Here is a 24,570-nt window from a genome sequence, read left to right as displayed (position 1 = left end):
CTAAGCAAGAACAAGACCCCATCTCTAAAAAGATAGCCAGGCATTGTGGCAGGCATCTGTAATCCCAGCTACTTGGGAGGCTGAGGCAAAAGGAGAACTTGAGCCCAAGATTTTGAGATTGCTTATGAGCTATGATGCCACAACACTCTACCAGAGGCAACAAAGTGAGACTCTGTCTCCAAAAAAAAAAAAAGAATAGGAAGGACTTTAGACTGGTAAAAGCATATACCAAATAGGCTTGGCGCCTATAGCACAGTGGTTACAGCACTGGCCACATGCACCGAGGCTGGCGGGTTCAAACCCAGCCCAGGCCAACTAAACAATGACAACTACAAAAAAAAAATAGTTGGGCATTGTGGCGGGCACCTTTAGTCCCACCTACTTGGTAGGCTGAGGCAAGAGAATCACTTAAGCCCAAGAGTTTGAGGTTGCTGTGAACTGTGACACCATGGCCCTCTACTGAGGGTGACATAGTAAGTCTCTGTCTCAAAAAAAAAAAAAAAAGCATATACCAAATAAACTGATCTTTTGTTTTTATTTTTGTTTTTGTTAGAATACTTCATCTACTGTGGGCTACACATCAACATGGATTTCTTCTCTGTCCCAAATTCGTGGAGCTGTCCCAACTTCCTTGCCACAAGGACTCTCACTCCCTTCATTTCCTGGGCCATCATCATATGGAATGTCCCATGTTTGTCAGTATAATGCTGTTGGGGGACCAGGGTATCCAGTACAGTGGGTAGGAATTACAGGAACAACACGACAGTCTGTAGTAGTTCCTACTCAATCTGGGGGACCATTCCAGTCGGGGATGAATTTGCAGGTATTTCCAACTTCACCAATGCAGAATCCAGCCACAATCCCTCCTGGTCCCAAATGAATCAGCGTACATGATGAAGAAAAGGGAGAATTTTTTCAGAATTATTTTCAGGACACCTAAGATACTAACGTTTCTTCTTTTTGGGTTCTGCTAAGTTTTCCCTCATTTGAGTTTAGACTATTATTTTCGTTGTTTCTGTGTGGCATTCGATACAGGTCATCATCCTTTAGAAATGTGCAGTTTGCACATAGAACACTGCACATATAAATGTTTTTTCACTTCAAATCCTATCCTTTTTGATACTTGATTTTTTAAAAATACCATTCAGAATGCTTTAATAAACTCTCCTTAGCATTACCATTTCCAGGATACTTTCCATGCATTGCTGAGAAGCCTCCATTTTTTTTACTGCTGCTTTCTACAGCTAGATGACACTTTTAAGATGTGTAAAAATTTAGATCAGTTCTCCCGAAACATGAATGATGTAAGACCCTCCAACAGCCAATCTTGGGATTCTTCACATCTTTATCTTCGGTTTACTTTTCACAGAATGTGTGGTAATATGCTGCAGGAGATGTTTTAGTATATAAAATTAGAATAACTTTGTCAACCATTATAGAACATGAGCCCTTTTTAATGTGATTTTCTTCCCGTCATCACAACAGTAGGAGTGAAGTCTTGTTTTGGGTGAGGCGGAGGGAAAGGAAAAAAAAGAACTGTAACAGTTCCTTGATTCTGCAGATACCGTAGCTGCTTTAGGATTTCCATAATAATTCAAGGCAGCTATCTTCTTGTTTCTCACATGCATACTACATTGGTTTTGAGCATCTGAGAGGCATCGATTTGGCTTGCATTCTCTTGCAAGGGATATATTACAGCTGATATAAATCTCATCTAAGGTAAATCTTTATATTACAAAGGATATTCAAGTTACACCTCAGTCCATTCTTCTGAAGTGAATTTACTTGACACAGATTTTGTAGGTTTTGAGACTTACACATGAAACACTGGCTTTACAGGGTTCTAAGAGATGTAGGGTATACACTGCCCTGCAGTGAGATAGAAGACCCTAGAAGGATACTATGTAAGTTGTCCTTAGCTTCTTTGACTACCATTTTTTAGTTATTATAGTTTCTAATTTAGTATCTATAATGTCTTAGATGATTTTAGATGAGTTTGGCAGCCTCTTTAGAATCAGAGAGAACACTGTCAAGTTGCACTTTACTGGGTTTTATCCAGTTTCAGGAGGAGGGGAGGCAATGTCAAAATGTCTCTGGTTTTTAAGGTTAATTATAATATTCTTAAAGCCTGGTCACAGGGTTACCTAATGCTCAGTCTGTAAAACCCAAGTAGAAATATTAAACGATATTTATTAACTGCCGAGTATATAAGTTCAAACTACTTTCCACTCTGAAGATTTCAAGGTTATTTCTAGTTCACATTTACCTAATTAGGAGTTCTACTGGTAAACATTCTAAATCCTCAACTGACATTTCTGTTAACATATTTTCCTCCATATTTCTTAAAAATTTTACCCCATGGGCTTGCCAGGCAGTGAGGAAAACTTAACGGGTGCACTTCTTCCTCTTTTCTTTTTGCACAATCTACTTTGTGATATTCAGTACCCCTTTTCAAAAAAATTGTGTCTTATATTGCTTACCTGAGGATCAGACCCACTATCATGAAGACCCTCTCTCTATCGTATGGGGTATCTAGGGCAGCATTTTGATAATTGCCGTTGATAAAATCCACAGTTTCTTTTTATAGAATATACTCTATTTTAGATGAGTCTTTCCAAATCTTATGTACAGATTCTTCAAATTCTTCTATAGTATTGCTTTACAAATTGAAGTGATTTTAGGACATTAGTGTAATTTCTATGTTTACAGAAACAATTCTCCTAAAATCCATAATTCTTTAAAACTGGCCATGTTTCATTACAACAGTTGGTTTTGTGTAATTACATTGAGACATACAAAATACAAAGCAAAAATATTGGTTTTAAGACCCCTTCTCTGGTCACAATCCTTTTAGACAGTGTACCCCAGGATGAAAAACCCTCCATGGACAACATGTGTGATTACATTTATTAATAGCTGCTGTACATCATGTGTCCTACATTTTGCTATCACTTCTGTTTTACATATAATTCATCATTCTTGTTTGCCTGCAGACTTTTGCAGTGCCTTGTAATATTTACAATCTTTCCAGGTTTTTGCTGGAAAGAAAAATAGTCTTCTAAAGTTTGAAGATGGTGAATAATGTACTGCTGTCTCCATGCTGACTGCAGTAACTGGCTTATGTAACGTAAATTTAAAAATACAGAAAAAAGTGAATTTGTGTAGAAATTAAGAAAACAATGTTATTTTCATCACATGGGTTTTTAAATTATTTTTTCCCATTACTTAAATGTTTGATTCATATTATAGTTACTTTGACTGTAAATATTGGCTAGTTTCCTATCTAGGGGTTTTACATTATTTCATAATTTTGCTAAATCATATAACAGTGCTGTTTTCATCCTTGCCTGAGTTCTTTTCCTCCCCAGAAATAATTAACTCTTGAAGCAAATCTCAGAAATTTCCCTTCTTACTTAACACAGAGCCTACTATATAAAAAGGGCCTTCTACCTATTTATTTCCAAAACACACACACAAACCTGTTCTTTTTATTTTCCTTCTTGTAGAGGAAAAGGTTGTATTTAAACATCCTTCTTGTAAAGTTTATTTGGAATATAGTCTGTATGTCTGGCCACCATGTTTACTTCTCAAACTGCAAGTCTGATGAATAGTATTGTATCCCCATATGTGGCAATGTGAGTATTTCATCATGAAGTATCTGCTGCTATGTCTGTTAAATAGGGTGTAACATTTTAAGAATATGAAACCAGTATTGGTGTAAATCTAATGAAAATAACCCTATGTATATTTGCAGCAGTCTTGAATCTCTATTTAAGGTAATTTGCTATAATATAACAAATAACCATTCTGTTTTTCATCCCTTCCTTGCCAGTTTTGTATCAAGCATGAATTCCAGTGGTTTGACAGCAAAATTACCTGTGAAAGTTTAAAAGGCACTTTTCTGCTGTGATTTTTGGATTGAGTATGGTGTGTTATGTACAGTATTATGGATGTATCATTTTAGAACCCCCAATTTAATTCCAGTCCAATTACTTTTGTTTATCTACCTCATTTTCAATGCTATTTAGGGTGCAGAAGTAAACACTGCCTGTGCAACTTGCTTTTTTGCCTTGATTCTCAGTATTCTTTCAGATTATAAATTTGGCCTGCTGCTTTTTCCCAGGGCTAACCATGACTTTCAGAGAGACCATCAATCTGCGCTTTTACATGATGAGAGCCATGTACCTCTGTGAAATAAGCTTTGGGTATTTGGGGATGGGGAACAGGGAAATAAATCTAGCCGGTGGCAATATGGAACTTAGTTGTAGGAATTAGTTATAAACAAACAAATGGTAAGAAAGCACCTGAATTAGATAGTATAGTGCCTATAATTTTGCATTTTTAATAGAGATGTGCTTCTTATCTGTGTGCCTAAAGGGCTATGGTTGAAATTGCTTTAACTACCACGGTAAAATATTTAACAAATACTTCACCAACGGCCTATCATTCAACATGTTAGCATACTGCTAAGTATTTGCGGTGATATTTTGTTACCTTAAAATGGCCAAATACATTTAGTTGAATTGTCGTTGATGGCAAGGGTTTGATGTAACTATTTATCCAATCTCTCAAGTTCATGGAGGCATTGACTTTCTGTCTTCTGAAAGAAAATTATACATTCCTTTTTTTCCACCTAAAAACTCAGCAGATGTTTGCAACCAAAAGTTCCTTGTTTCCCATGTTTACTGTGTAACACTACAGCATATTTAATATTCATAAACAATTGTATTTCAGTCATCATGAATAAGTACATTCCTGAGGCATATTTGCCATTAGTTTGGGATTCAGGTATTTTACCTGTGGTTAAGAAAAACTTGAGTTATTTGAGGTGGTGAGCATGCCATTTTCTAGAATAGATTGTTTTTTTTAATCTATAATTTATTGAGGGCTCGTCCCCCCTACTTTGTTTAGAAGATGAAGGGAAAAGGGGGGCAGTATATAGAAAAGGCCTTTGATTTGATAAGTGTTATTTCTAGGATTGAAATTTTTTGAGAAAAACAATCTAGATTGTAAAATGACATTCAAACTTGGTAAAATCATTTGAAGTGAGATTAGTATGAAATTTTTATGGAGCCAAATGTTTCAGGTCAGCCTGGAAATACTCTTTGTATATGAAGGATAAACACAAACATTGCCCAGGGACAGGGACCTTGACAGCCAACATATGAAGGGGCCTGGGATAGTAACTAGATCCCAGTTATTTTCAACTGAGATATCTGGAAGAGGATAAACTAACAGCTCCCATTCTGGAAGGTTTTATTTTAATCAACAAAAAACAGCTAAAAGTCAAGCAAGAAGGGAGACACTGGGCTTTGAGGAAAAAAGAAGTGCCAGTGTAAAATAAACTCCTAAATGCATACTTACCATCCAGTAGCTTTTATTTTTAATTTTCATTTCTTTTCCAATGTAATTTGAGATTTAAGATTGAAGTTTGTGGTCTAGAACACACCCTAAGCAGATACAGTGACTAATTAGAAAGTGCAGTTGTTCAAGGTCTGTAATGCTCAATCATCTAAAGCTGTAATTTGTTTGATACCAATATTAAGCATGTAGACCTAGTATAGCATGGGAGCCACTCAGGAAGTTTATGCAAATAAAGTTTCATGCATAATTTACGATGAAGTATGCAGAATTTTAGCCACTTCTCTACACTTAACATTTAGTTGTATATGTGAACTCTCCCTTTCTTAATTGGGAAATGTAGCATTATATAGAATGTTGTTAAACTTAATTTTAATCCGTTTTGACGTTAACTTTTCTTCTTTTTTTCTTTTTGTCAAACCAAGTGATCTGTCTTTCAGCAGTTGTCTAATTTTGGTTCTCTGAAACTGTGATTTTTATTTCATTTGTACTAAACCACTGTATGTATTTTTTTCCTGGAAATTTTGTTTTGAAACAGAAAATAAAGGCTGTGTTAAATGAGTATGTTATCTTATTAAAATGCTACCATAGTCACTGCAATCATCTGTCTTAAACTGGTTCTTCATTTATCAAATGTAATTTAGCAGATTTAGAAAATTTAAACCTATAGATTATGCTGGTATAAACTAAACAAACTATATGTTACCTTTTGATTTATAGTTCCAACAAATTTTGAACTCGCCTCTTCTCCACACTTGTGAATGAACCATAATTATAACAGTCTTTATCATTTACTGAATACCCACTGTGTTAGCTAGGTTTTTACCTGTCATATTTTTAATTCACATATTCCTATAAGATAGGCCTGTTACTATATCCACTTAGAAAGCAATTTTGAGGTTTAGAGAGATTAAAAAATTTACCAGGGCCACATAGCTAGTAAAAATGGTGAAACCTGGATCCAAACCCAGATCTGATGTTTGGCAGGAGGAGGGAGGGCATGAGGAGCGTTCTCACCTAATGTGCACATTATGAGGGTGTATAATATGCCCCCTGGGTGACGGGCTCTTCTACATATGGAACTTTAACCTGGAAGTGAGAACAATGTAACCTAAAAATTGTACCCTCATATTAATTTAAAAAATTAAAAATTAAAAGAAACAACAGAAACAAACCCAGGTCTGATTCCACATCTCATGGGAAAAACCTTAGGCCATACTGACTCTCAGATATACTGTATGCATAACAATTCAAATACACTTAGAATAGGTTTTTATCTAATTAAGATTTGTATGTATACTTTTTACATGTCTTTCATGAAGTACCCAGTGCTTGTTTTGTAATCTCATAAGTAGAAAGATGTATTTGTGGCGCAAGCAAGATTTCAAAGTATACATTGTGTATTTAAAAAAAAGTATTGGTAGTGTTTATGGTCCACTTTTAGAAAAAATATGCATTTGGAGATCTCCCTCCCCCTCTTCTCATTCACCAGTCTACCATGACTTGGGCAACTGTCAGAGTGGGTTAGATCAGTTGCTCATTTGATAAGTTAGGTAGTACAACCATGATTATGTTTATGTAAAAAAAAAAAAAAAAAAAGCCCTGAAGGAAGTGTAATAGGCCTATCAAATATTCAAGATTAGATGAGGATTTTAAAAGTGTTTTTAAAAATCAATTATCGTGATTTCTTGGCCCAATGACTTTGAGTCATGCTATTTTTTTTTTTATAAAATCATAGCTGTGTACAATAATGCAATCATGAGGTACAATGTGCTGGTTCCATATACAGTCTGAAATATTTTCACTGAACTGATTAACATAGCCTTCGTGGCATTTTCTTAATTACTGTGTTCAAACTCTTATACTCTACACTTAGTAAACTTCACCTGCACCCTTCCAAGAGGTAACAAGGTACACAGTGGAACAAGCATGAGTGTTTTGATTCACAGACTTCTCAGATCTCCATTTTCTTATTTGTAAAATGAGGTGGTTGTTAGTATTCAATGAGATACGTGAAGGCAGGTATTTGCGTCCCTAATTTTCTAATTGTGCCCAGTAGACATCACTGGTGACTTTCACACTAAACTTGAATTTGAAAAATTAAACTGGTCTGGAAATGGGCCCTGATTCTTATTATAATTGATACAGGTACCTTTTGGAGTCCAGTAGACCCGGAGATATATTCTATTTTGTGAACTTGGGAAAATTGCTTAACTTTTCAGCTTCAGTTTCCTTATCTGTAAAAGAATTGTTGCCCCAGTGGGATTGTTTCAAGACTGAATGACAAAGCATTTAAAAGGTTTAACACTATGCCTACTATCACAGGAGGTTCACTCAAATGACTCCTCAAGAGACCTTACAGATCACTATTTTAAAAAAAGAGGAAACAGGTGACAAAACTGAACCCAACCTATAGGTAAACATAAGGCATATTGGTGGCAGAAATTGGCTATTGCCCCAAAAGGTGCCAGATGATATACTAAGGTGAGGTTCAGAGGTGAAAGGTGTGTAAGTTGGGGGATAAGACCAATATACAACCCATTTAAAATGTGCTGGCATTAATGAGCACCACTAAGTAAAAGAAGATCACAGAATTATGTCTATAACTAAAGAGTTTAGAAGGAGCTGAAGTAGTTGGTTAGAGTGGTGGGAGGAAGAAAGTGAGTATTATTAGAGGAGTTCAAGACCTGGAATGAAGAAGTATAGCACAAGGTCCAGGATAGAGAGAGGCTGTCATAAAATTTTTGAATTGAAAAAGACTACCTCACAGGTATGTTACAAATTAGAAAGTAGCCTTAGGAATTTAACGAGTATTTATATGCTTTCTCCATTCCAGTTGACTGCATATTAGAATCACCTGGGGAGCTGTTTTTAAAGATTAGGGTTTTGGGCCAGGCATGGTGGCTCACACCTGTAATCCCAGCACTTTGAGACACTGGGGCTGAAGAATTGCTCAAGGCTAGGAGTTTCAGACCAGGAGTTTTCAGACCAGCTTGGCCTGAACATAGTGACACCCTGTTTCTGCAAAACAATTTTAAAAATTAGTGTTTGGTTCCACAATAATACAAAAAATACTTAATGATACTGAACCATACACTAAAAAGGATGGTAAATTTTATGTGTACTTTACAATTAAAAATAAAATTTAAAACCACTATAGTTTTAAAAGCTCTGCAGGTGATGCTGATAAGTGACTAGGGCTGAGAACCACCCATTGTTTTCCTTATGAATCAAATGACCTCCCTGCTACCAGCCAGTTGCTGATTCAAGAAACACAAGCAGTGTGGCAGCCCAGACCTTCTGATGATGTAACCCCTTGCGACCTTGGAAAACACATCCTGCATATCAGATATTTGCATTATGATTCATAACAGTAGCAAAATTATAGTTATGAAGTAGCATAAAAAATAATTTCATGGTTGGGGAGGTCACCACAACATAAGCAACTGTATTAAAGGGCCTCGGCATTAGGAAGGTTGAGAACCACTGGATGAGCCTCTCACATAGGCCCCAAGGAATCGGACAATACAGAAAGCTAAGTGGGCCCCTTGCAGAAAATGAACAGATAGTTACTATTTAATGTAAGATGACAGAAGACTTAGGTCTGATGTGAACTCTCCATACGTCTTTTTTTTTTTTTTTTTTTCCAATACAGGCTCTCTTTCTTTCACCTGGGCTAGAGGGCAGCAGTGGTGTCATAGCTCACTGCAACTTCAGTCTCCTGGGCTCAAGCCATCCTCCTGCCTCAGCCTCCCTAGCAGATGGGATTACGGGCTGGCACTACCACACCTTACCAATTTTTCTATTTTTAGTAGAGACAAGGTGTCACTTTTGCTCAGGCTGGTCTTGAACTTCCTGAGCTCAAGCAACCCTCCTGCCTCAATTTCCCAAGGCTGGACTCAAACTCCTGACCTTAAGCAATCCTCCCACCTCAGCATCCCAAAGTGCTAGGATTACAGGCATGAGCCATCATGCCTGGCCTATACAACCACTTTATGCTTCTCTCCATCCTTCCTAATGAAGCCAGAAAAGCAGTCTGCAAGATGGGATTTGAGAAGCTACGCTGAAGCAGTACAGTTGACCCAGTCTGCTTAGCTCACATTCTACCCCACCCCCCTGTGATTATCTAGTTAAAAGATTTCACCATGATTATAAGAATGTTTTTCTCAGGAGACTTTAAGGAAATAGTCACACACAGACAATAAATGTTATGACATTACGATAAAGTAAAAAGTAAAAAATACTTTCTTTAATGATTCTCTTATTTCATTAATGTGAAAATGACCTTTATATTGTTTAAACATTTTGCACTGTTAAAGTGAAGACTATTTTAGTGTTGTTTTCTGTCAGATAAAGTTAAATTTTCTAAGGTGTTTCCTGATATTCCCATTATAAATATTACTAGAATTGTAACTGAGATAGAACAGTCTTCGAGAGGCTACTCATGCTGTTCTCCAGAATTGCTAGCCTTCTGACAATGTTTGGTGGACCTAAATCCCGGTCTCTACATCTGGCTGACAGTGACAGGCACCCGGACCTTCTTTGGTAACATTTGTGGTGACCACCAAGGCACCCCTAGACTGCTCTGGTAAGTGCCATGCCTGGGAAGCCTAGCAGTCACCTGGACAGGCAGGTCAGGGGGTGCAGTGCTCGGAGGCTCTTAGCAGCACTGCTGTGAGATTTCTCCTAGGAGTCTCCAGGCTCTGGCTCATGTACCCAGTGTTGCCATCACTAAGATCCACTTAGTTTGTTTTTGCTGTGTGCTGAGTACTTTAGATCTCATCAGTTATGGTTTTGTTCTCAAGAAATCTGATGTTTCCTTGTCTGGTCTGTATTATGGAAGCTTAGGCTTCTCTCCCTAGAAACAGCCCTGTGAGGTGGGTTCTGTCTGCTGGTCTCAGTATGGGTACCTCCTAGAAACAGCCCTGTGAGGTGGGTTCTGTCTGCTGGTCTCAGTATGGGTACCTAACAACGATTAAGAAGGAAGTGAAGTTTTATTTTAACAGCCTGGCCTATGTGCCATCTAGAATCTGGAGAGAAATAGTTAATAAATGGGTCTTTGAATTATTATCACGATGTTACATTGTTTAAAATAACAAATCTTATTTAAAAACTTAGGTTTTCTTGGTTGGATTTATGAGTTTACAAGCAGTAATTAAAACTATTTGAATCCTGGGTCTGTATTATATATCTAATCTACAGGGTGTAAAAATGGTTAACAGAAAAATAACTTAAAATGGTAACTAAAACCTAGGTAAACCTAGAAAACCTAGAAAAATAAATTAGGTAATTAAAAGATTAATAGTCTGAATAAAAATGTGTTTTAAATCCAGGAAATATAAATTCTGCTTCTGTCTGTATGTCTGTCTTTGTGTCTAAATATATCATGTGCCTGTGATATTTCATTGCCAAAATATGCAAAAGAACTCTAACTGGCTTTAACAAAGGGAAAAAGGAAATGCTTAACTCAAATATTTTATCAGGCTAACAGAAAAGACCTTAAATGCCTTTTCATTTATGTGACTTTGGTAATCTTTGATATACAAAACTAGTTTTAAAACTTATTAAAGTTCAAATGTTCAAAGATTATAAAACTCCCACTTCTGAAATATTTCTAAGCTTTGCTGAATTTAACTGTGAGCTTATGTTCTCAATTTTGACCCTCTGAATTCTGAGGTCAGATAGGTGGCTGTGGTGAGACCTAAGGACATGTTCTCCTTGCCTAGGCCAGCAGCTACAAGGCACAGTCTAGTCCACATAGCCCTTTATTCCCTGTTCCAGATTTGCCCCTGGCTATTCCAGAAGAAATTGAATCCTTCAGTCATCCTATTTTCTGTCTTTGCACCTGGTAAATAAGGACAAGATAGGTCCTATCCTTTGCAGCCATTTTTAATGTCAGATGGCCCTGTGAGAGTCTTAGAAGGACCAGGAAAGATATCAAGCATGGTGCCTGTGTTGTAAATTTAAAACACTTTTCAATAACTTAAAACCTTGAAGTCATGTTATATTAAGTTACAAAGATAATCATAACGTGTCTAAGTCATTTGTAAAATATAATACTTTAGGGCGGTGCCTGTGGCTCAAAGGGGTAGGGTGCCGGGCCCATATGCCAGAGGTGGTGGGTTTAAACCCAGCCCTGGCCAAAAAAAAAAAGATATATATATAAATAATACTTTAGCTGTCTATGATTGTTTGCAAAACTGACTCTTCTCTGTCAAAGTATAAGACTTTTGCCTTTTAAAATCTTAGTAAAATGTAATCCTGCTTTATGAAAAGTATTTTGGTAAAAAAATTAAACAGAAAAGAAAATAGTATAAGAAAGAATTTTACATGGTAAATATTTGTCCTGAAATGGAATGACTGGTTAAGAAAATGGAAAGTGGGACAAAAGAGGACTTTTTTTTTAAACATTTTTGTAAATTGTCTGCACAGGTTAAATTAGAACTCATGAGAGAAATTTTTTTTTTTTTTTTGTAGAGACAGAGTCTCACTTTATGGCCCTTGGTAGAGTGCCGTGGCCTCACCCAGCTCACAGCAACCTCCAACTCCTGGGCTTAAGCGATTCTCTTGCCTCAGCCTCCCAAGTAGCTGGGACTACAGGCGCCCGCCACAATGCCCGGCTACATGAGAGAAAATTTATGAAGAAATTTACATGTGATCCACATGACTATAATTTATAAAATTTGGTTCAAACAACAAAATCATCTCAAAATATTGTATTTTCTTGAAATATTAATCCATTCTTTATAAAATTACATAACCTATTTTTCTTTAATAGAAAACCTCATAGTGACAGTTTTTTTTAATCTTTTCAATAACCAGCCTGAAAAAAAGCAAAGATTTTATGCCTTATCAAGATAATCACTGTGTTGCCTTTATTAGAGTTTTAGCTAACTAAAAAAAACTTAAACTTTAAAAGGATTAAAGTTTACACCCATATAACCTCCTGTATTGCCTTTAAAATATTTTGACTTATGATCCTACTTAACCAAATGTTTTAAGCCATTGATATTTGAAAAATATTCTAAAATAAAAATTCTAAATTCAATCTTTTTTTCTTTTCTTTTTTTTTTTTTTTTTGAGACAGAGTCTCACTATTTCACCCTCAGTAGAGTGTTGTCGCATCATAGCTCACAGCAACCTTAAACTCTTGGGCTTAAACGATTCTGTTGCCTCAGCCTCCCACGTAGCTGGGACTACAGGCACCTGCCACAAGGCCCGGCTGTTTTTTGGTTGTAGTTGTCACTCTTGTTTGGCAGACCTGGGCTGGTTTGAACCCACTAGGTCTGGTGTATATGGCTGGCACCCTAGCCGCTGAGCTACAGGCGCCGAGCCCTAAATTCATTCTTTTTGACCTCAAATTAGCCTTTAAATATTAAGACCACCAAAAGTCTAAGAAAGATATATTAAGCTTATTTAATATGTTAAAACTATATAAGAAACATTGTCAAATATAAAATATTAAATTTATTTTAAATTATGTTTATATATGTTATGATCCAATATTATACTAATATATCTTATCAGTAATGATTATAATTATTATATTACATTTTTATATGCCACAGAAATGACCACCTTTGCCAATTGGCTTTTTAACCATGGCTATTCTAAGACTTTTGTCTGACATTGACAAATAGTATTTTAATTCATCTCAGAAAGTATTTTTTTAACTAACTGAGTCCAAAGTTTGTCCTTCAAAGAAAATAATGGAGGGCAGCGCCTGTGGCTCCAAGGGGTAGGGCGCCAGCCCCATATGCCAGAGGTGGCGGGTTCAAACCCAGCCCCGGCCAAAAACTGCAAAAAAAAAGAAGAAAGTAATGGAAAAGCCAACAGATTCTCTTAAATATAAATTTCTGATAACTTTGAAAATTACTGTCAGACTAAAGCAAACTTCCAAACCTTTAATTAAAAATCTGACATGTCCAGGATTATTGCTAACTACAAACAGAACAGAAATTAATTACATAAGACTAAGATAATTTTTATGACTTTTTGTTTAAAACATTGCTGATTCTTTCTATGTTCTGTTTTCCAGAAGTCAAGAAAACCCTTTTCCATCTCTTGAACTGTTACTGGACAAGGAGGGTCTGACCACCTGTCACTGTCCAGCCAATATGCAGAGATGGAGTTTAAGTTCAAACAAGCTTTATTTTCAGAAGGCCAGCAATGCCAGAGAATAGCGAGAGTAGAAGGCTCTCAATTCTGTTCTGCCTCAGTTACAATTCTAACAATTTTTATAATGAAATACAAGGAAATAAACCTAGAAAATTTTAACTTTATCTGATAAGAAGTAACATCAAAGTAGTCTCCATTCTAACAATGCAAACTGTTTAAACAACAGAAAGGTAGTTTTCACTTTAAGAAAATTTCTAAGAGAATCAACAGAGAAAACATAATCAAAGTAACCTTTGCTAATATCACAACACCTATTGCCTATGTGTGACTACTTTATCAGAGTCTCATGAGATAAGAATCCTCACAATCATAGTGAAACCTTAACTAGGTAATCACAGGGAAGGATATGTAGGGAAGAATGTGAACTCAGCATACTATGTTAGCTGTACTGCTTCAGCTTAGCTTTTCAGACTCCAAGTCATAGACTGCTTTTCTGGCTTCCCTTCCCCACTCTTATTTCCTAATTTTATGTCTATGAAATTGCTTTCAGGCCGGGCGTGGTGGCTCACGCCTGTAGTCCCAGCGCTGTGGGAGGCCGAGGCGGGTGGATTGCCTGAGCTCAGAGGTTCAAAACCCATATGAGAAGCAGTGAGCCAGAGTAAGACCCTGTCTCTACTAACAACATCAAAAACAGCCAGCACCGTAGGAGAAAGAAGAAAATCAACAAAAAAGGAGTACTTCAAACAAAGAAGAATGAACAAGCACACTGAAATTAAAAATAAAAAAAAATTAAAAAAGAAATTGCTTTCAAGTGGAAATAATTACTGTGATTAGTTGCATTAATATGAGGGTCATCCTTATCATACCCTAGGGGAACAGTAATTACAACATGTAGTACAAGTAAACATGAAACACGGGGTACATTGGATGCAGCAACACACAAATATTCATAGAAAGAAAATAATCCCTACACAAATAACTAAGGCTCTCAACCAACCTAAAGTAAGTAATCAAGAAAACAACTAAGACCAAAATCAAAAAAGTCTTTTCTTTGGGTGATACGATGCACATTTTGTACTTGTATATGACATTCTATTAATTGGGAATTGTCCGATAGGTTAAAACAGCACATTCCTTTGAATTCTGCACACCCATGATTAGGTCATAAAAGTAAATTAATAGCTGCTCAGTCTTCTCAGACAGCTTCCTTCACTTGTCCAAGTTCTATTCTTAGGGTGCTGATTGCTTGTGAGGTGGTATTCAAAGCTTTTACCATGGCACAAGCTAGCTGACCCATCTCCACATTTAGTTCAATTACCATAGTTGGCATCACAAATAAAGGGAAGGAAATACACTCAGCTGGGCTGAATAGGTGGCTATCACTCTGGCAACTTTCTGGGAGATTAAGATCTTGGGCCAGCCCGGTCCTTCCACATCAGGTGTTACTCAGGCCCCAGGCACTGGGCAAGAAAGGTACTAATCTCCCTAGAGAACAGGGCCCTCCAATGGCATTAGCTGGAACACAGGAAAAAGCCCTTTGCCCACACATCAAAAACCATCCCTTCCCTTTTCTCCACATCCACGCCAACATCTCTGGTCTTGGGATTTTGTGATATGTGCATCTTACAAGGTTATATGTGAAACTTAGTAAATGTAGAATGTAAATGTCTTAACACAATAACTAAGAAAATGCCAGGAAGGCTATGTTAACCAGTGTGATGAAAATGTGTCAAACGGTCGATAAAACCAGTATATGGTGCCCCATGATCGCATTTATGTACACAGCTATGATTTAATAAAAAAAATCCCTTAAGAATTTAAGTATGAATAAATTAATTCTGTCAATAAAAAAATTTTAGTATGCACACTGGCATAAGATGTGGTAGTCATCTTATGACATTGGAACAAGCTATTAGTTAACACAGGAGATGTGGCATCCTAAGAACTTTATACAGTCCTCTCCGGGTGTAACTGTTTTGAGATAGATAGAAAATATATCCCTATCTTTGGTCTGTCTCAGAGGTCCCCATCCATATAAATCCTGATAGATGAGATTATTTTGTCTGTGGTGGAACACACTATAGTTTTTGAGCACTTCTAATGGAGTAAAAACGCCTATTAATCAACATATAAACACCTGGTCTACATGAGTTCCTCCTGCTAGACAAAAATCAGACATGTTTATAACAATCTTAGCCAAGTATGTTCAAATATTCTCATGCATCCTGTCCATTCCACAATGTCCTGAGTCAGAAGAGCTACAAAGAAGAAGAGGGTGTGTCTTGTGGCCATTTCTTTTTTTTTTTTTTTGAGACAGAGTCTTACTCTATCGCACTGGGTAGAGTGCTATGGCAGCGTCATAGCTCACAGCAACCTCAGACTCTTGGGCACAGGTGATCCTCTTGCCTCAGCCTCCCAAGTAGCTCAGACTACAAGTGCCTGCCATGATGCCCAGCTAGTTTTTCTATTTTTTAATTTTTTTTTATTAAATCATAACTTTGTACATTGATGCATTTATGGGCTTCAGGGTACTGCTTTAATATAGTTTTTCTATTTTTAGTAGAGACAGTGTCTTGCTCTTGCTCAGGCTGGTCGTGAACTCCTGAGCTCAAGCAATCCACTTGCCTCGACCTCCCAGAGTGCTAGGATTACAGGCATGAGCCACCATGCCTGGCTTCAACCATTTCTTGGATTGGTTACCACTGCATATCTAGCTCTCTGCATTCCTTTCTCCACATAACTGCTTCTATCTATAAAAGAAGTCCAATCTACCTCCTCAAAAGGGTAATCTGAAAGGTCAGTGGGGCTGGAAAATACCTGTTCAATCACTTCAAGGCACTGTTGTTCTAAGACAGTGGTTCTCAACCTTCCTAATGACACATTGGATGTATTTTCATTGTTAAAAAGGGGTCGCAACCCACAGGTTGAGAACCGCTGTTCTAAGGGCTCCTGGTTGGGGTTGGGAAGAAGAGTGGCAAGGTTCAATCTAGCCACTATTTCCAAAGTTACTCTCAAATTGTCAAGGAGGATTGCCTGGTATCTCCCCATCTGTCCTGGTGTTAACAACAGATTCCCTTTCTGCTATAACAGAATGAGTACCTGATGGAAAACATAGACTGTGATCAGATGTCCCAGTATAAATTTCTCTGCCTATTTTAAGAGGTCTCAGGGTGTAGCTACCACCCTCAGGCAGACTGGCCAACCTGAGGCTGTGAAGTCAAGCTGTTTAGACGAGCAGGTAACTGGTTGAGACATGGTCCAGATTTTCTGGATAAGTATCCCTAGCCCTAGTCCTTTTTTTTCATAAACATACAAATAAAACAGTTTTGTCAAGTCTGGCAGCCCCAGTGCAGGTGTCTCAGTCAGTAATTGTTTGATGTTCAAAGTCTCCCTCACATTCTTTTGTCTTTTCTTATCGGAGGCTCCTCTTTGGACCCCTTCAGGACCTGATGCAGGGGCTTTACAATAAGACCTTAATTTGGAATCCAGATCAAACAAAAGCAGGCCATTCCCAGAAACCCCTCAGCTATTTATTTACATTAGGTTTTTGAGTGTAAAAGATCAAGTTCTTTATGCTTCCAGGCAGGCTGCACTGGCCAAGCTCAATTAAGAACCTGAGGAATTTTACTTTCTGCTGGCAAATTTGGGCTTTCCTCTTAGACATCTTGAAACTGCACTTTGCCAAGTGACTCAGTGTCAGGATGGTGTTACGTAAACAGTCCTGAAACCACTTACTAGACAATTTCCCCATTTTCTAATGTAAGGTGTAACAAGTCTTGTGTCAGAGCTTCCCAGAAGAGAGTGGGTGCATTTTTGAAGGCTTGGGGAAAGCACCCTTCAGCATAATTGTTCCTTCTTAATGTTTGGATCTTGCCATTCAAGGGTGAAGGAACACTTCCTGGGACTGGGGGGCCAGTGGAATGCAAAGGAAGCATCCTTTAAGTCCAAAACCGAAAACCAGGTAGCTTCTGGTGGTAAGACATTCAAGAGGGTATATGGGTTAGGCACCATGGATGAAGATCTGGCACCACCTCGTTTACTGCCGACAGGTCCTGTACAAACTGGTATTCTCTCTGTTACAGCTTTTTCACTGGCAGTTTAGGAGTGTTAAGCTTTAAACTTGTTAATCAAAGGAACTACTTTTAATGCCTCGTGTTTAAGTGGGTATTGGCTCTTTCTGTGGAGACAGCATGTTGAGTTTCAGATGGACCTCCACTGGGGCGATCTGGAGGGTCTTTCCAGGAGTTCCATCAGCCCAGACTGATGGGCTTACCTGCTCGTTGATTTCTTTCGGCCATCAGGTCTGTTTCAGGTTGTTGGAGAAGTAGTTGCCAAGCATGCTCATGTGGGACCTCTATCTGGAGGCTGTGAGTCTCTGGAATAAAGGTGACCTGAGCATTTAGTTTAAATAACAAGTATCTCCCCAACAGAGGAGAGGACAATCAGGCATGTACAGAAATTGGTGGATCATTATTTTTTTCCAATTGAGCATTCAAGGGGTTAAAGGAAGAACGTATGTTCTAATTGTCCAGTCACTCCCACCACTGGAACAGACAGTTTTGTCAGAGGGTAGAGTGGGGCAATGAGTACTGAAAATGTTGCTTCCATATCCAACAGGAAGTCTATAGCCTTTCCTCCCACTGTTATCCCTACCCAAGGCTCATGGAGGGCAATAGTGATACTGGACAGAAAATCCAGTTGAGGCCTCAGGCACTCTCAGTCATCCTCAGACCAGCCAGTTCCACCATCTGATGATTGGGCATGTGACCTGACTCCTCAGCCTTCTTCTTGGGGCATTCATTTTTCCAGTGTCCCACCTCCTTATAATAGGCACGCAGGGATCTTTTCCCAGGTCTCCTTCCTCTTCCTCTTTTACCATTGGTGGTCTCAAGAAAAATCACAGCATCCTAGGCCTTTCTATGGTCCTGATCATTGAAAATCTATAGGCAATGTCTACCAGCTGAAAGGGGTTCATTCCTACAGCCTTATCCAATCTCTATAATTTCTTTCCTCTATCTGGAGAACTTTAGGAAATAAAAGTCATATTTACCATTTGCTGATTTTCAGGAGCCTAAGGATCCATGTCCGTGTACTGGAGAGAGGCATCATACACTCTCTCCAGAAACTCAGATGGGTCCTTAGTTGCTTTTTGTTGCATAGCCTGTACTGTGTTCAGACTTCTTTGGCTGGGAACTCCTTTCTATAATACTGCCAAAAGACATATTTTATAATGACCGAGGAGAGGCAACCCATTGTTATTCAGACCCCAGTCTGGTTCTGTCAACAGAATAGCAGCCTCTGGTGCTGGTATATTATCTCTATCCTTATTATGGAGTCAGATGGCTTCACCTTGTGCTTTATCCAGTACCAGCTGCCTTTCATCACTGGTGAGGATTATATTTAAAAGCTTGTATATCAGCCCAATTGGGGTGGTGAGTAGCAAAGATAATAGTTATTAGCTAGTCACTTTAACAGGGTCTGAACAGAAAGGGGAGTTGGTATTTTTACAATTTAATAGATCAGAGGTACAGAAGGGTGTTTCTGTCCAATAGTATCCAGCAGCCTGGCAGTGCTGATTTACTCCCACTGACATTTGGCACAGAGGGTATTGCCCCACCTTACCTCCTTGGGTCCCCTGACCAAATTTACTTCCAAACCTCCTTCAGCCGAGTAAGGAGAAGCAAGTTCCTCCTCTTCTGGTACAGGAGCACTTGGTGTTCTGGGTCTACAGACACTACATGCTCCTCAAAAAATGTCCTGCTCAATACAAACATTAGCATCATCATTACACACATTTGTTTACTCCCCCCTTGCTTCCCTTAGGTTCTGGTTTTGCTTCTTTGTGTACCATAAGCAGGTTGCCCTTAGAACCAGCATCCTTAATTGTGCAAAGTCATAAAGGCTTGTATACAGGGGCTTTCCCCCAATTTCCCTGATCTTTGACAAAAGTACTGTACCTGTAGAATGGTATAAAAATTTAAGGATCTATTCAAAGGCCACTTTTCTCCCGATTCAAGGTGATACATGGGTCAGGCCGTGTTACAGTAAAATTTTATTGCCTTTTTCGTCATCAGCAGGTACTGATATTGAGACCAATCAGACAGAATATGCCCCAATAGGCTGTCAGCTGGGATTGAGGCCTAAGATCTCATGTTCTGAATAACCACAGAGGGAAATCAGAAAAACAGGAGAGAATGAAATCTCTCAGCCCACAAACCAGAATAAAGCAGGTGGACCTTAGTGATGGCCATGGTGGGTGCGTGAGAGCAGAGCCTAAAGATGTCCAGGAGAAATCTCCAGGCAGCACTGCTAGGAGCCTCTGAGTACCTAGGCTCACCTGTCCAGGCAACCACTAGGCTCCCCCAGCATGGCACTTACCATTGCAGTCCAGGGGTTCTTTTGTGGTTGCCAGAAATGTTACCGGATGAAGAGGATCCAGCCACCTGTCACTTTCTAGCCAATATGCAGAGACAGGCTTTAGGTCCAAACAAGCTTTATTATCAGCCAGGTACAGTGGTTTACACCTGTAATCCTAGCATTCTGGGAGGCCGAGGCAGATGGATTGCTTGATCTCAGGAGTTCGAGACCAGCCTGAGCAAGAATGACACCTTGTTTCTACTAAAAATAGAAAAACTAGCCAGACATTGTGGTTGGTGCCCATAGTCCCAGTAACTCAGGAGCTGAGACAAAAGGATTGCTCAGACTCAGGAGACTGGGGTTGCTATGAGCTATGACGCCACAACACTTTACCCAAGGCAACAAAGTTGAGAGTCTGTCTCAAAAATAAAACAGAACTAAAAAACAAGCTTTATTATCAGAAGGCCAATGATTCTGGAGAACAGTGAGAGTAGGCTCTCAATTCTGTTCTACCTCAGTTACAATTGTAATAGTTTTTATACTGAAAAACAAGGAAATAACCCAAGAAAATTTTAACTTTATCTGATGAGAAGTAACATCAAAGTAGTCTCCATTCTAACAATGCAAACTGTTTAAACAACAGAAAGGTAATTTTCACTTTAACAAAATAAGAGAATCATCAGAGAAAACATATTATCAAAATAATCTTTACTAATATCACAACATCTATTGCCTTTGTGTGAATACTTCCTCAGAGTCTCCTGAGATAAGCATCCTCACTAGGTCATCACAGAGGAAGGGGGTGTGGGGAAGAACGAACTCAGCAGACTAGGTTATCTATACTGCTTTAGCTTAGCTTCTCAGACTCCATCTTGTAGGCCACCTTTCTGGCTTCAGAACTATTTATAGCCCACAACAATGTATGTATATGTAAACAAAATTTGAAACATTTATTTATCTCTCTACTTAATTTCTCCAGAATTTAAAAACCATTTGTAAGCTCAGCACAGTGGTTACAGCACAGTCCACATGCACAGAGGCTGGTGGATTCGAACCGGGCCTGGGCCAGCTAAACAACAATGACAAATGCAACAAAAAAATAGCTGGGTGTTGTGCCGGGCGCCTGTACTCCCAACAACTTGGGAGGCTGAGGCAAGAGAATTGCTTCAGCCAAAGACTTTGAGGTTGCTGTCAGCTATGATGCCACAGCACTCTACTGAGGGCAATAAAGTGAGACTCTGTCTCAAAAAACAAGGAAAAACAAAACATTTGTAAACTGGGTGGCCTATAATCCTAGCACTCTGGACCGAGTTAGTTCAAGAGAGACTTTCACGTCAAACCTGAAATTCCTTATAAAAATGTTCCATATGAAAAAAATGCTCATCATCCCTAATCATCAGAGAAATGCAAATCAAAACCACCCTGATATATCACCTAACCCTGACTAGAATGGCCCACATCACAAAGTCTCAAAGATGCAGATGCTGGCATGACTGTGGAGAGAAGGGAACACTTTTACATTGCTGGTGGGACTGCAAACTAATACAACCTTTTTGGAAGGAAGTATGGAAGATCCTCACAGAACTCAAATTAGACTTCCCATTTGATCCTGTAATCCCATTACTATGCATCTACCCAGAAGAAAAAAAAAATCCTTTTATCATAAGGACATTTGCACTAGACTGTTTATATCAGCTCAATTTACAATTGCCAAAATGTGGAAATGACCTAAATGCCCACCAACCCAGGAATGGATTAACAAGCTGTGGTATATGTATACCATGGAATATTATTCTGCCATTAAAAAAGATAAAGAGGCTCGACACGTGTAGCTCAGCGAGTAGGGCGCTGGCCACATACACCGAAGCTGACGGGCTTGAGCCCAACCTGGGCCAGCTAAACAATAATGACAATTGCAACCAAAAAATAGCCAGGTGTTTGGTGGACACCTATAGTCCAAGCTACTCAGGAGGCTGAGGCAAGAGAAACACTTAGCCCCAAGAGTTTGAGGTTGCTATGAGCTGTGATGCCACGGCACTCAACCTAGGGCAACATAGTGAAACTCCGTTTCAGAATAAATAAATAAATAAATAAAAGATAGAGACTTTGCAACCTTTGTATTAGCCTGGATGGAAGTGGAACACATTCTTCTTAGTAAAGCATCACGAGAATGGAGAAGCAAGAATCTAATATACTCAATTCTAATATGAAGGCAGTAAATGAGCTAATACAAGGGGTGGAGTAGGGAATGAGGAAGTAGGGAGAGGAGAGATGGGAGAGGAATAGGGGACACAGTATGGCACAGCTCTTGGGGGTGGGACACAAGTATAAGAGGGACTTTAACAAATGCAATCAGTGCAACCTGATTCTTTGTACCCTCAATGAATCTCAAACAAAAAAAAATAAAAAAGTTCCAGAAAAGTCAATTTTAAAAGAAAAACATCCTATATGACTTATTAATTATTCTTATTGGACTTTATGCAAATAATCATGCCAAATACACTGAAAATTATTTTTGTAAATAAATTGATCATTCTGCTATAATTTATCTTTAATAAAATAGAAAATCAGAGAGAGTTAAATATTATTCAAAAATAAAAACTATAGGTTCCACAACTATTGCTCAGTGGCTAGGGTGCCAGCTATATATACTCGGGCTGGCGGGTTCGAATCCAGGCCGGGCCTGCCAAATAATGACAACTACAACAACAACAAAATAGCCGGATGTTGTGGCAGGTGCCTATAGTCCCAGGCTGAGACAAGAGAATTACTTGAGCCCAAAAGTTTGAGGTTGCTGTGAGCTGTGATGGCACTTCACTCTACAGAGGGTGACACAGTGAGACTTTGTCAAATAAATAGATGCTATAATCCACCTGTATTCAATTCTAGCCTTGTCTACAAAGCCAGGTCATAAAATAAGACACAGCTGTTTAACTAAACTGAACTGTTCACAAGACTAAGAGACTAGCTAAAAATTATAAAATTATATACAGTAGTCAGATTTGTTCCAATTTATTTTTTTCTTCTTTCTTGCTTCTTAGTACTAAGATAACATATTGGATTTTAATATATAAAATCTTTTAATTTCAAAAAATAAAGACTGAAAAAAAAATTAAAATACCCCCAAATACATTTCTTTTACATATTTTGAGATGGCTTCCACAGAAGGAACATTACAAAACCTTGCTAAGAATACTAGTCCCTTGGGCAGTGCCTGTAGCTTAGTGGGTAGGGCTTCAGCCACATACACCCAGGCTAGCATGTTCAAACCTGGCCCAGGCCAGCTAAACAATGACAACTGCAACCAAAAAATAGCCAGGTGTTGTGGTGGGCGCCTGTAGTCCCAGCTACTTGGGAAGCTGAGGCAAGAGAATAGCTTAAGCCCATGAGTTTGAGGTTACTGTAAATGGTGACGCCATAGCACTCTACTGAGGGCAACATAGTGAGACTGTCTCCAAAAAACAAAATAAACAAACAAAAAAAAAAAGAATACTAGTCCCCAGCTTGATTGGTAGCAGGAGCGGAGAGTGCACCCCAGAGTCCTGAGCAGCCCCACTGTCAGCCTAGTTACCATCACACATGGGGAGGAGCCACAGCTGCCCCAGCCCACCCCAGTCACCATCACCGCAACCGTGAGTGAGCAGCAAGGCTGAGACCCAGCAGCCACCTGCCGCCCCACCCTCAGAGCTGCACCGCTGTGGCCCAGGTGGTCTCACATCAGCAGCGCCTGCTGGTGGGACAAGAGTATCATCACAAGGAATGTTTTTGGAACAGTAAAATGGTTCAGTGTCAGAAACAGATATGGTTTCATCAACAGGAATGACACAAAGGAAGATGTATTTGTGCACCAAACTGCCATAAAGGAGAATAACCACGGGTAAGTACCTTTGCAGTGTAGGAAATGGAGAGACTGTGGAGTTTAATGTTGTAGGAGAAAAGGGTACGGAGGCAGCAATGTTACAGACCCTGGTGGAATTCCAGTTCAAGGCAGTAAATATGCAGCAGATTGTAACCATTATAGGCGCTGTAAGGGTCCTCCATGCAAATACCAGCAGAATTACCATAACAGTGAGTGCAGGGAAAAGAATGAGGGATCAGAGAGTGCTCCTGAAAGCCAGGCCCAACAATGCTGGCCCTACCACAGGTGAAGGTTCCCACCTTATTGCATGCAGAGACCACAGTATTCCAACCCTGGAGGGTGCTGACAATCAGGTGCAGGAGAACAAGAAAGACCTTGTTCTCCTGGACCAGTAAGACAGAATTTGTATCAGGGTTATAAACCAGGATTCTGCTGGGGCCCTCCTCACTGAAGACAGCCCAGAGAGGATGGCAATGAAGAGGATAAAGAGAATAAAGGAGAGGAGACCCAAGGTCAGCAGCCACCTCAACGTTGGTACCACCACAACTTGAATTACAGACACAGAGACAAAAGCAGCCAATCCACCAGATGAGAATTTATCTGCTCTGGAGGCTGAGCAGGGTGGGGCTGAGTAAATGCTGGCTTACCATCTCTACCATCATCCAGTTTAGTCATCCAACAAGAAGAAACGAATATGAAATTCCAGCAATAAGAAATGAACAAAAGATTGGAGCTGAAGACCTTAAGTGCTTGCTTTGTGCCCATTGACTAGAAAACTAGATCTGCATTATCTATGTAGCCATGGGGTTTATTATTTTTAACCTAAAGACGTCTTTTTTGGTAATAACGTGTTTTTTTTTTTTTAATAACCTGTT

The 24,570-nt window shown here is 38.9% G+C and overlaps 1 protein-coding gene and 1 long non-coding RNA gene across 2 annotated transcripts in view; one reads left to right on the top strand and one right to left on the bottom strand.

Annotated features, from left to right (window-relative positions):
* Positions 1-5,961, top strand: part of WNK3 (WNK lysine deficient protein kinase 3) — a 348,186-nt gene extending 342,225 nt beyond the window's left edge. The window contains exon 23 of the mRNA XM_053579253.1: positions 554-5,961. Within this exon, the coding sequence (XP_053435228.1) occupies positions 554-880 (327 nt within the window). The 3' untranslated portion in view covers positions 881-5,961. The remainder of the gene's footprint in view (positions 1-553) is intronic.
* On the bottom strand, positions 731-24,570 carry LOC128577180 (uncharacterized). The gene is made up of 4 exons (XR_008377517.1): positions 18,530-24,570; positions 17,753-17,854; positions 4,495-4,600; positions 731-866 (listed from the first exon to the last, which is right to left on the bottom strand). It is a non-coding gene; the product is annotated as an uncharacterized LOC128577180 (long non-coding RNA).

Source organism: Nycticebus coucang, chromosome X (genome assembly GCF_027406575.1).
Source record: "Nycticebus coucang isolate mNycCou1 chromosome X, mNycCou1.pri, whole genome shotgun sequence".
Lineage (NCBI taxonomy): Eukaryota > Metazoa > Chordata > Mammalia > Primates > Lorisidae > Nycticebus > Nycticebus coucang.
This window is presented reverse-complemented; position numbering and strand designations above follow the sequence as displayed.